The sequence below is a fragment of the Gavialis gangeticus genome, unplaced genomic scaffold (assembly GCF_001723915.1).
Source record: "Gavialis gangeticus isolate Ggan-Ray unplaced genomic scaffold, GavGan_comp1, whole genome shotgun sequence".
Classification (NCBI taxonomy): Eukaryota; Metazoa; Chordata; order Crocodylia; family Gavialidae; genus Gavialis; species Gavialis gangeticus.
The window spans coordinates 47,820,171-47,833,858 of record NW_017729030.1 but is presented as its reverse complement, the minus strand read 5'-3'; the positions used below and the strand labels follow the sequence as shown (position 1 = coordinate 47,833,858).

Here is a 13,688-nt window from a genome sequence, read left to right as displayed (position 1 = left end):
TTAGATTCTTTACCTGGAAAATATTTTAAATCTAATTATTGGGGGGTCTTCTTACAATCGGGGTCATCTTCTCTTTGAGTAAGTACAGTACTTCCTTATATACTTTACTTTCTTCAGATGTGTGCTTGAAAAACTAGCTAAGTGCAGAATGTTAAAGAGCTTTTGCAACATTCACGTGTACTTTTAAAAATATGTTTAGCAAAAACTCCATGTTACTGTCATGTACTAGTTCGTATTCTATCAAAACTGATTACCAGGACATTTATGTCAAAGTAGAAGCTTTATGATGCCTAATCACCTTGTTTCTTCTGTTTTATATATTCATTGACTCTTTCCTTCTAAATTCTGTATTTTATCATCGTTACTTTAATGATTAGATTATAAATAGTAATGTCACAAACACCAGAATGTTGCATTACTTGAAAGAAGCTGGGTTTAGTAAAGAAAACATGTTTAAACATCTTGAGAATACAAGCAATAGGAAAAGAACCGGCTAAAAACAAACATGAATGAAACTAGTTTAGATGCACTTTGTGTTGACTGTCTCTAAATGGAACTACTATATCTTCTTGCATGCCAAATCCTCCAGAATATAATACACACTTTGTTTTTGAAAGGCAGAATTAATTTTAAAAGATACTTTCTTGTACTAAGTAACTGGGGACCACAGGGCTGGTCTAGGCACACTCTGGACCCAGCCATGTGAGCTGCTTGCAGTGTATGCATTGGCTTCAGTCCCATGGGCCATATGCAGCATGTGCCAGCCACAGCAGCCCACATGGCACATGCAACCTGGCATGACATGCAGCACGTGGTGCTGGTTTGGAGTGTGTCGTGGGTGCCCATTCCAAACCAGACTTAAGCAATGGATCCAGCACCAAGGTTGCCAATTGTCAGTAAAAATATCAGGTTAAAAATGGCTATGATTAAAGTTCATCTAAAAAAAAAAACTTTTAGCCATCAGTAAAAATGCTAAACAGCTGGAGCTTCATTGAAGCTCTGACAGGCAGAGCACAGCAGCTCCACCTCATGTCTGAGTAGAAGCACAGATTGTGTTCTCTTAACCACATGCTGCAGCGGTGGCTGCGGCTTCAGCTGGGTCACAAGTAGGCTTTTTGGGGGTCCATGCCAGGACCAGGAGAGTGGAGCCAGCGGGGGTAATGCTAGGAACTGGGCTGGAATGTCTGTGCAGCTTGTGCCCATGCACCACAGTGCAGTCAGGACCATCAGGGTATGTAGGGGGCTGTGGCCATGGGTAGGGGTGTAAGGAGAAGAGAGGTGGGAGAGGCAGCACAGTGCAAAACCAGGGTTGCAGTCAAGTGGGATTGCAAACCCAAAAACTTTTTTTTAACTGCACAATTTTTATTAACAGCCAAACTCTTTTTACCGTGCTTCATATTAAATCCCTAAATTTGAACCCAGCCCTTTCTAACTGGGGTCTGGTAACAAGGCAAGGCCTGACAGAAGAGTTACATTTACATTATGTAAAGCATATATCAATAAAAACACGTGTCTGTAAAATTTTGGCTGTCAATTAAAAGCTTGAAGGTTGTCTGTAAAAGCCGTTTTCTGAGGCCTAAGGTGCTGCGACAGGAAATGAAAGTAAACATTGTTTACTTTTGTTCCCACCCCTTGTCCCTCCCCTAGCCCCTCAGCAGATTCCTAGTGTGGGAAGAGGAGTAGCTATGTGCTGCTTGGGACAGGATGAGCCCAGTCGGAGCAATGGGGCGTAGCTGCACTTTCTCCCTACCTGCACTGGTCAGTCCCCAGCGGCACATGGGTCTGCTGCTGCTTCTGCTGCCTGGTGCCGACCGGGGTGGATCCATCCCATCCGGAGCAGCACGCTGCTGAAGCTGGATTCCCATGTGCTGCTGGGGACGGGAGGAGCCCGGCCGGGTCAGCACTGGCCAGCAGAAGCGGCAGTGGAGCCATGTACTGCTCAGGACTGACGGATGCAGGTAGGGGGAAAATGCAGCTCAGCCCCTTCCTCTTCGACTGGACTCGTCCCATCCCAAGTGGCACATGGCTCTGCCGCCGCTTCTCCTGGCTGATGCAGACCCAGCCAGGCTCCTCCTGTCCCCAGCAGCTCGTGGGAAGCCAGCTTCAGCCGCATGCTGCTCCGGATGGGATGGACCCAGCAGGTCAGCACCAGCCAGGAAAAGTGGCATGCATGCAGCTGAAGCTGGCTTCCCACATGCTGCTGGGGATAGGAGGAGCCCAGCCAGGTCTGCACCGGCCAGCAGATTAGTATAACGTGACAAGCCTATGGCGGGGGAGGGGTCAGGCTCCCTAGATCTGAGACCTGATGTAGACTATGGCACAGAGACTCACTCTGGAACAACGTGCTAATAAACTTGTGTCTGTACCTGCCAGGAACCCAAGTAGCAGGTGGTTGATACCTGGTAAGCTCATGTGAGTAAAGACTGCTTATTGCTTTCTGTGTGGCCTTCAAAATGTTTTTATCTTACTAAAATATGCCATACTTTGTGAGAGTCATTGCCTCTGTATGAGAAAGCAGAATCATAGCCACTGAACTAAATTAATGCCCCGTGGGAATAATCACAATTCAGCAAAATGGGCGAGAAGGAAAAGCCAGAGTTCTAAGTGTGCACCCTAAAAGAGGCCATGAAAGAGTCAGAAGCACGGCCTTAGAACCAGGACAGCTGTCTGGTGACGGCAGTCCAGTAGGCATCATGGGAATCCTCTACTCTCATGAGATTTAGGAAAGCAAGAGGACATGAAAGCAACCTGTAGGCAGAGACAGTGCAGGGCCTTGGAGCCATGTTAATAAGTGAGGACAACTGTGTTCCCACTCTGGTCAGTGACTGACTGTGGGTACATCTTCACTAGCTTCAAGCCACTCAAACCTGCTGCCAAAAAATAAGCCCTTCCTACCCACTTACACTTTACCTGCTCTGAACTGGAAACGAGGCAGTGATGGCCCTTCTAGGGTGGTCCAAAGGCAGTAGAAGCAGATCACACACATAGAGTGAGAGATGTTCCCAGAATGTCCTCACCACCACATTTCTTCTGAAAAGCAGGGATATCCTGAGGTTCATTTAATGTTTGTAAAATGCTTGGAGAGCCCCACATAGATGCATTGCATAGAAATGCAAAATATATTTTGACCTTTTTGGTTGGCACCTTGGGCTGAGATTTTCAAAGCTGAGTCAAAAGGCCAACTTCCATTAAAATGAATGGGATTTAGTGGGCTCCAAATCTTTTATGACAACTTTGTAACATGCCTATCTACCCCTTTTTGCAAATCTCAGCCATAATTTGGAAGCTCAGCCAAAGAACATAAGAGCATAAAAAGTGCCATGCTTGGTCAGCCCAATGGTCCATCTAGCTCAGTATCCTGTCCCGAACAGTAGCAGAGGGAGAGTTTTGAACTGGTTAGACCCATTTCATTGTCACTTCCCGCAACTTCATTGGTGTTAAAGGTCACATGACATCACTTGCTGATGTGATACCGCTTCCTGTGAGGTCTTTGAATATGGCTCACCGGCCCACTGGGTGATAAAAAGTTCATGATCCAGCCCCACATTCAGAAAGGTTAAACACCCCTGCTCTAAGGCAATAGAATCTGGACTGTATGGGGATGACTTAATGCAAGGGAAGTGTCAGTGCCATATGCTCAGTAAAATGGGTAAAGCTTTGAAGAGCAAGTGAAAAAGACGAAGAGCCATGAAACTTGATGTAAGAGCAAAAAGTGAAGCTAAAATTAAAGATTACTCAGTCTAGAAAAGCTGAAGATCCTGCCATTTAGTCCAATAGCCCGCTATTCACCACCTCCCCTTCCGCTGTTATATTTGGTGAGGCTTGGATAGCTTATGGGCAACACTATATTTAGTAGGGTGCAAGGACATGCCTAAGAAACCACACATTTAGTACAATATAGTGCTTCCAGAGTAAGGCCCCAGGGCAGCATCTGAACTGAACTCAGCATGGTCAGGAAATGTGGCACTGGATTGTAATTTGGTATGACTGGCAAGAGGTGTTTGGTTTGAATCTGTGGCAGATGCAGAATCTTCCTTGGGGAAGATACCCCAGCTGTGAGGTCTGCCTAGTCAACCAGAACAAAGATGGAGCATCTGTCTTGAGGAGCAGATTAGGACTGGAACCATAGTCTTATTTTCATGCAAGAGGATTTCTTTCTACCACTTAACTTTAAGTGTACCCTATTGCTTAAGAATCAGTCAGTATTTCTGCTGTGAACTCCACAACAATTATTGGGCTGCTCTGAAAAGTTCCATCTACAACTGAAGTAGGTGCAGTGCTGTGGGTCTGATTTGGAGTAGTACACACTGAGAGATGTGTGAAGAAGCTTATGTGGAACGTGGTCCCAAGACTGTCTTAATTTAGAAACCCTCCTTTTTATATATGTAATCCTTATTCATATGATTTGTCCTATTGGGACTACTTAAGTGAATAGTGATTACTGTTTTGAGTAAGCAGTTACATCTGGGGCCCTTGGTTTGATGGGTTAGCGTCAGGAGCCTGTTACGTTAATGGGTACCACATTCAAACATAACTATACAGAATAACTCAGAAATCACTTTCCGTTTAATAATTGCTTATATGTGTCATGACAAAATACTGGGGTGGCCAACCTGCAACATACGTGTCATGTGCAGCTTTTGGGTGTGAAATGTAACAGACAAGGAAAGGGATAGGCAAAAGAGTGGCAGATAGGACAGCGAACAGAAAGCACAGCAGCGGATCAGGCATGGAGTAGAAAGCAGCTGATCAGGCAGGAGAAGGGAATTAGAGTGGCACTTGGATGGGGTGCAGGTGTGCTGATTTATGGCACACCTGCCAAAAAGGTTGGCCCTGACTGACTTATTGTTTTCAAACTAAGGATAGTGTCAAATACTTTTAAGCAATAATTACTACTATATTCCCTATGTTGTTTCTGAAATCTCTCTTCTATTTTTGTTCCCTATAGAAGAAAAATTCCATTATTAGGCATTAGTTTGATGGCATTAAGGGAGGTGATATGGTCAGTCAGTGCACAATATGTGCATTTTTACATAAAACAATGTGATTTTTTTTAAGTACAAAAAGGTTTAAGGTTCTGAAGGCTTGTTTCACAGCAGCAAATGAAGTACCTGAGCTATATTGTTTACAATAAAAGCTGAACCAAATCTTTACCCATCACCCCAAACAGAACTTTTGATTTTTTTTATGTTTTGAAAGATTTAGAAATGTGCGATTAGTTCCTAAATTCACTTTTAATTTCTCTTACTTCCAGCTACTAAAAGTATTAAATGCAGTGGTTTATACTGTTTTTAGATTTCTAAATACAAGTGTTGAAATTAGGAGGTGATAGGATCATAGTGCAGAAAAAGTGAAATTGTTTTTTGGAAAATGACTGGATGAAGTCCCCCAATACTGCCATCCCTTGCTGGGAGACAAACTAAGCAGCTGTGCAGGAGCTTATCCAGACCCACAGTGTGCGATTGGAGGGATCTGAATGCCATATACATCCAGATTGCTGTGGTTTAGGTCAGTGGTGCCCAACCTTCAGCCTAGATCTGGATCACAGAGCCATATCATCCAGTCTCTAGTTCTCTCTGGAGGTCTGGATATCTGGCAACAGAAGAGCAGTCGCAGTGTTAATTGCTGCTTCACTGGTGTCAAGTTTCCAGACCTGTGGCGAGCCTGCGAGGCAGATGACATGGCTTTGTACACTAAATCAGGCCAATGCATGGGATCAGTGAGTGGGTAGGTTTGATCTGGGCTCACAGGGCCTGATAGGTTGTGGAGCACTAGTTTAGGTGAAAAGACATATTTGAAAGAGGTTTGCTGCTGACTACCTGGCCATAGGCTGATTTTGCAATAGGGCAGGTATTGCTTTTTAATTAACTTTTGAGAAATAAATCCAGTGTTTGAAGACAAAGCCAGCAACTGATGATTTGTAATAACAAATAGGCCATATTAAACTTGCAATTATTACTTTTTTTACAGCCGTGAAATAAAATGTACTCATATTTTTAAGTTTTGAGTTGGGGGGAGAGGGGTTAAGGAAAACAAAATACCCTCAAAACAACTCTACTATGTCTTTCTTTGTTCTATGCATACATATAGTAAACTGCAGTGGGCAGACACAACAGAATTAGCTATTGCCTCTTAATGGATCTCTTCTCACATATGTCTTTTTAGGACCTTATCCTACAAACATTTATATAAATAACTTTGCATATGCGAGTAGCCCCATTTAATTCAATAAATAAGTATAGGCAGGATTTTTGACCTTTAGATTATAAACACCTCAGGCCAATATTGTTCTTTATTTTGTAACTGAGCTTAGTAATTATGCAAATATATTTGTATGTATATATGTATAAATGTTAATGAGTTGTATTATACAAGTAGATATTGCAGATGTTAAAAGAAAGATCAATATTGATGTTTATTTGTATTTTTATTTTGTAGCTTGGATCATCTTCCTCTGTGCCTTTTACTTCTATATTCTCACAGCTGTTTATGACTGTTGTTGTTCCTCTTATTATTGGACAGGTATGTCTCTACAATATACATTCTCAGATTTTTTAAGAGTAAGATAAAGAGAGCTATCTTGAAGATAGACTGGCAACCCAGTAAGCTGCCACATAGGAAACAGCCTCAGGATAATGGAGTCTGATATTGAAGAAAAGATGCTAGAGTGCTCCCTGGAGCCCCATTGATCTTTGTTGAGATTGAGCATCTGTCCCTCACTACCACAAACATACGCTATTGCATATCGAAAAGGGAGCTGTGAACATAAAGTGGGGGAAATGGCAACCCAAACCGAGAAATTCCAACCTCATACAAATGAGCTTTGAGAATACTGTATAGTTCTTCTGCCGCATGCCCTTTGCCTGGATGATGGAAGAAGTCCTGCCTATGTAGCATCTACTACTAATTATATTAATAAAAATTAGTATATTAAAAGAGTATATCAAGATTTGCAAAGTCAAACACTTATAAATTAGGAAATGCTAGGTTGCCTATGCCTTTGTGCATGTGCGTTATGATACAGGATTTAATTACATGATCACAAACAATTTTTTCCACAGGACCTTATTCTGTACACAGGATGGATGGTGCTCACTGAATGAGCAGCTGTTCAGTATTTCATTTTAGCCTCCATTCACTGTGCGGCACCAGACCTTATTTATGGCATGTGACTGAAACCCTGCAATGAATACAGAATTATTAATTATCTCGTGTTTTTTTCTATGCCACTTGTCACTGTAGTAGCTGAGCGCTTCAGAGATCTTTAAATCAATACACAAGAAAGGGAGGTATTATTTTCTCCATTTACATATGGGGAAATGAAACATGGATATTAATTGTGAAATTCTCAATAATGTTCACTAGTTTTGGATACTAAATTTGAAATTTTTGAAGCCTGCTTTTTTTTTTAAACCTTGGAATTAAAAGATCTTACTAAAGTGCAAATACTGCACTTAGGATGGAACAATGAAATGTACAGGTACAAAATGGGAAACAACTGGCCAGGCTGCAGTACTACAGAAAAGGATCTGTGGGTCATAGGAGGCTGCAAACTACATATGCAGCCCCTGGCAAACATTAATTTAATGACCCAATGGGATCTGATTCCTGATCCCAACAGTTGGATTTCCTGCCATGCCACACATGCATGGCAGGAGATGCAATTTTGGTATCAGGAATCGCATCAAATCATTCCATTACTTCTTGCTGTTGCTCTGGCAGCCCAGGAACCCAGGCTCCCCCTGCATCAGCAAGTTGAGCTTGGGCTGATAGTTGGGTGTTTTTTGACTGTAGCCCAAGTCTTAAACAGGCCGCAGTGTGGTCCCAGAGCCAACAATCAGCTGATTGTCAGCTCTGCCCCCAGACTACACTGGGGAAATGAGCTAGCACTGAGTTGATTGTTGGCCCCAACCCAGACAACCTTGGTTCCCCAGGTCTTTCTGAGTAGGCAGTCAGCTGATTCTTGGGCCCAGCTGGACAGCCCCAAGTCTCAAACCCAAGGTTGTTGTGGCGAGGGCCCACAATCAACTGATTGCCAGAGCTGGCTGAACTACCAGGCACAGGGCATCAGAGGCTCTCAGCAGGGGATGGCTTCACTGCTGGGATTTTTCAATCCCCTGTGCCCAACAGCCTGGTCAGAGCTACTGGGCAAAGGGTTTAAAATCCTCTGTGGGGAAAGTGCCTCCCCACAGCCTTCAGCCAGGGCTAGCGATCAGCTGATTGTCATTGCCAGTACCATTCTAGACCCCAGCTTGGTCCTAGGCCTGGGATTGACAATCAGCTGATTGTTGGCCTTGGCCACACCTTAAATATGTAAGGTGCCATACAAACCACCCATAAAAGTGTCGTACATACAATGTAGAACACCTTTGTGGCTTGTTCCCCTTTTCTGTCACCTTAAATCCAGTGAACATGTAGCACCCTGCCCATTTATGCCATGATTAACACGTTAATTATGGTATAAATGTAACATGTAGAGTGGGCCTCAGTCAGCAGCATAGTAATGTTGGGAGGGAAAAAAAGCTAATCTTTTAGCTGTATTAACATAAAAGCTGTGTATATATTAACAGGACTGTCTCTTTCCAATCATGGGAAATGATTCTTCCATTCTGTTTAGCACTGGTGAAACCTCACCTGAAGTACCGTTTTCAAAATGGGGACAGATAGAAAAAAGTCTGAGGAGAACCACAAACATTATTATAGGTCTAGATTTATGAGGAAAGGCTGGAAGGATTGGAATTAGTCTGGAGGAAAAGAGGGGAGTTTTGGTAACAAAACCGCCGTAAGGACGATGGATCAATTGCTTTCATTCTTCATAAGGGACAGGACAAGATCTAATGGAATTAAATTGCAACATGGAACATCCAAGGATTACTGTTAAGAAGTTTTGGTGGTGATAAGGATGTTTTTAAAATATGGGTTGTCCCTACTATTTCCTTCTGAAAAATGGGCTTTACAATTTTGATTGAAATTTCCCCAAAGAGTTTACTCTGAGCCAGATGCACACAATGGAAAATTTAAATCCCTGTGGTTACATCTTAGCAAAAATATAAAGAAAAAATACCAGATCTCTGTAATGGAAATATTGGACAACCTTAAATTTAAGTATCACTATCAGTGCTACCTACAATAACAATAATAATAAAAGTAAATCACCTCACAAACGGTAACTATTCTTGTTTGATAGAAGTTAAAATCTCATATGACTTGAATGGTAACTGTAGTGACTCAGGGGATACTGATTGCCTGCTGCATAGTATTTTGTGACCCTGATTGTGTAATATGACAGGGGCTAGGTAATGGACCCTAATCAGTAGGACATTTAAGCACATATTTAACTTTAAGCATGCCCCTGCCTCCAGATTTCTGCACCAGTGGTGGGGCAAGAGGCACCAGGCTGCAGCCCAGCTGGAGCTAGGGCCCAGCAGTGGTGACAGCATGATTTCTGTACTGACCACAAGGTGCAGGGATGCAGCCCGGTCAGAGCCAGCTCCCGGCAGCACTGGGGGCAGCCGTGGCTTGGAGTTGTGCCTCCCTTCCTCCCCCCTGCCGACAACATTTTCATGTCATCTCTGACCATAACAACCATAAAGATAAGTATCGACCCCAGGGTTGATGTTTCTTTTCATGCCTGCCCGGGGCAGGGGGTCAGACTAGATGGCCCACTGAGGTTCCGTCCAACTCTATGAATCTATCTATGAATCTTACAGACATTCCTATGCATCTCACCTTTAATACATATTATCAGAGCGATAGTCAGAATATGTAAACTGAAAGGGGCTAGGCAGAAAGCTGAAAGATGAGGTTGTGCTACTTCTAAATTTCTTAGAAGCAAACTGTATTGCAGCAAAACTGGAGAAAGTGAAATCCTTAATGGTGCCAGGTGCAGAAGTCCTGGAGACGTTAGCAATCTCTGCTACAGTCTGATGTGAGTCAGAAGAGGACTGCCAACTGGTAAATAAAGTCACTATAAATTTGCAGGAGTACTTTGATCTATTCACAAAGGGATGTTACTCAGGAAAGACGCATTGTATTACAAGAAACCGACAGGCAGGTGATATCACTGAATATTTGTTTACAGACCTGTGTAATAAATTTAAGTCCTGTGAGCTTGAGTAGTAAGCAGATGAACTAATTAGAGACCGAAGTAATTTAAAACTCGGATTACTTATTATATAACTGAGCACCAAGCCGAAACAAGAATGATTGTGAGAAGCATGCATGACTTATAGGAAACATACTATAAAGAGAATGAGCAAACAGTAACAGCAAGGTGATTGGGAAGAAATCTTTGCTGTAAGGAAGACTCAAGTGCTAGCTATTTTCAAAATATAGTGCAAACTGGGGGAAAAATTATTCTCATTTACAAGTGCTTAAGTGTGTTTATTGATTAAAAGCCAGCAAAAATAGCCCAAGGACTTCTAAGCATGAGCATTTTAAAACTGAAGGTACTGCATTCTGTAGAATATGTGCAAACAACACTGTCATGGAAATGCTAAGTGTAATCTACAGTGTCCATCTCAGAATGGAGAAGTGTAAGACGAGACCAACATTTTTGTATTCCAGACAGGAATTCATGCTCTCATTGAAAGTTAGGTATCCAGGTATGTGACTGCAGTAATTGCAGGAAAAAAAATCCAAGAGAACCACCAACACCAGGTGATGTTTCTGATTGCCCTTCATCCAAGGTTGGCACAAATCTATTTTTGAAATAAATGGGAAGGATTACCTCTCATTTGTGGGCTGCTACTCATTTTTTTATTGAGCTGTTGCACAACATGCTGAGTAACAATGTAATAACGCTTTGTAAATCACCATTTGCTCACCATGGGATTCTAGATGCATTAAGAGATAATGGCCCACAAGTCATGAGTGACACATTTCAGCAATTATCCTTAATTTATCAGTGCATGCCCACCATGTCAAGGCCTTACTATGCACAGTCAAACTGTTCAGCAGAAAAGTCTGTCCACAAATATACAGTAAGATTGCCCAATAAGAAAGGACCTTATTTAAAAAAAATCAAGCTTGTAAATGGCTTCTTTAAAGGGTCTCCTTTCTCTCCAAGCCATATTGGCTCAGTTGTGACTGCCAGAACCTTAAGCTTAAGCCTCTTCATTAGAAAACAGATTGGTTGCAGGTATAGTATTCTTCATTTCCTTTTAAAATGCTCTGCCCTTAGAAAAAGCCTAAAGAGTCCCAATTTGTTAACCTTCTGGGCATGCTGTATAGTCTATTTATTTGAGCAGCAATTGGCAGATAAATGGCACATATGGTGTTTCTTGCTAATTGACTGCATCAGATTGTTGTCGATTTTGGTTAATATTATATTATGTTATTTTATTTCATTAAAAAAGCAAACTATAACAGTACATACTGATCCCTCCCGTGTACTGAGGTAATATTTTTCACAACCTGGACCCATGTCATGTTGCAGCATCCATTAATTCCAGTGGTTACTGTTGTACACAAGGTCCACTTTTCAATTTGTGATCACATTAATTGAACATTTGGGCAACCTGAACAGAATGTATGAATGTGGGCTTTGTGCTGAAACCCATCTATGTACCACAAAATCCATATTGTGTGCACAAATCAGGTCCTGGAATTGTGTGCCTAATTACTTGTTTTAACTTCAAATTTAGAAAATTCTTCCATCACTCAATCTCTAAGCACATGTATTAAAATGAAAATATACATAGTTTATCAGTGACTAATGTAATTAGCTTCTCATCTCCAGAACTAACTTTTTTAACCGACACAATCACATTCTCAAAGAAAGGTCTTGAGTGAATACTTGGCCTTCCCTATAATCCTCAAATCAATTAATCAAGGCCATGTCAAACTAAAGAAGGGAGAAAAGTCAATACTCAAATGCTGTGCCTTCTAACCTAAAATGTTCAAATTAAAGGGGGTCCTAGCACAGAGCATTACTTAGGAAAGAGATTGGCCCAGGAGCCAGAAAGTAAACAAATATATATTTGTAATAGATTTGAAAATCCAGTATCAACTACTGTTTAAAATTGGAACTAGCAAAGTTTCAGTGCACATACCTCAAAACAAAACTGGAACTCAAAGTTGATTGTAGAGACATGATGCCATATGCCAAAGATAATAAGTCAATACTTTTCCAATGGAATGTTGTTCCACTGAATGATTTTAAAAAAGCATCAAAATCAAAACAGCCAGGGAGAAAAAGACAATTCCAACCAAAATTAAGGTAGGTTAATGACCAAACTCGATCTGGTATGCTGCCAGCTCATCCATTTTGCTCCTTGGTAGCCTAAGCTTACATTAGCTCATGGTTTAGGCCAAGGTGCTCAACCTAGGTCTTGTGGGCCAGATTCAGCCAGTGGCACTGTGTCATTTGGCCCACGGGGCTCCGCACAGGTCCAGAAATTTGGGGACAGGGAAGTGGTGCCACTGCTTCCCTGCTACCAAATCTCCAGATCCATGGGGAGCCTTAAGCCCTGTGAGCTGGATCCAGCACCTGACCCCAGTGCACAGAGGCAGCTCCAGGCCATTGGGACACTCCAGATATGTGGGGCCCTAGGGCTTCAGAGGCCCCAAGCTTCCTTGTTTTGTTCTTTTTTCAGCCTTTTTTTGAAATTTTAGCATTTCCCATGGAAATAGGAACTCCATCTTTCAATCAGACTCTCAAGTAGCATTACTCTGTATTTACTCCCTGGTACTTTTCAAGTGTTCTTAGATTATTGTAACCCAGTGCAAAGGTCAAAAGCATGAATACTTATGGTGAAGTCAGTCAAAAATAGTTACAGTGACCATTAAGGGTTATTTTGCATTAATTCATGATCCTTTGAAAGGTTGGCCCATTGTTTGCATGGTTTAATAGATAAGAAGCTAGTGAAGTTTTAAGAACAATAACAGATGTGGGATTTTCAAAATCTATTAAAATTACATATCTTCTTTCTGGTGCTGAGTACACAAGCATTGGTAATCCTCTTAGACAAGCATGGGGTAGTAGTGACTGGAAATCTGGACCAGGCTAGTCACCTTTTCACCAGATTTCAGTGATATCATCAGTGAGAGACTGGATCTTCCACTGGAGTCCTATCCCCTGGAGGTATATAGCAAGCATGCCCTGTAGTTCACCATTCTATACCCATATGTACATACACCATGACCTATTGTCAATATTAGTTGAATATTATGTTTGCTTTACTCTGTTTGAGGATTAGTAGTGTATAACAATCTGTGATTTGTTCCCCTTATTGTATACGCATATAGAGAGCTGGAAAATTCCTGTAACGTAAGCAAACATATACCAGCTGTTTTAAGGAAAAGGAATGTTTTCTGGATTTCACAGATTGTCTCCAAGTTCTGATATACTCTTCTTAATATAGGACAGGCTTATATTTAATTTAATGTGAGTACTGGAGACTGCTATTCATGAGCTACATTGGCATGTTAGGTTAATGTTTGCCTTCCTTTCAGTGGGTGGTTAATACTTGTCAACAGAGTAAAAAAGAGCTCAGAACATCCTATAAACAGTTCTATCATGTCCAGCAATTTTGAGAGTTTGGCCAAAGAACATTGTTTCTTTGTTTTATTTCTTTTTTTTTAATTCCAGAAGTGACATATAACAGAAACAATGCGTGCTACTGCAATATTTCCTTTGCCTTTTTTTGCAGACTTTCTCCTTTCTCTACACCTAAGTGCTTATGACA

General features: G+C 41.6%; 1 protein-coding gene across 2 annotated transcripts in view; it reads left to right on the top strand.

Annotated features, from left to right (window-relative positions):
• The window catches only part of SLC10A7 (solute carrier family 10 member 7), a 245,318-nt gene that overhangs the window by 190,761 nt on the left and 40,869 nt on the right, over window positions 1-13,688 (top strand). For both annotated transcript variants that reach the window (XM_019522165.1, XM_019522164.1), the window contains one exon: window positions 6,439-6,522. In XM_019522165.1, the coding sequence (XP_019377710.1) occupies window positions 6,439-6,522 (84 nt within the window). The remainder of the gene's footprint in view (window positions 1-6,438; window positions 6,523-13,688) is intronic.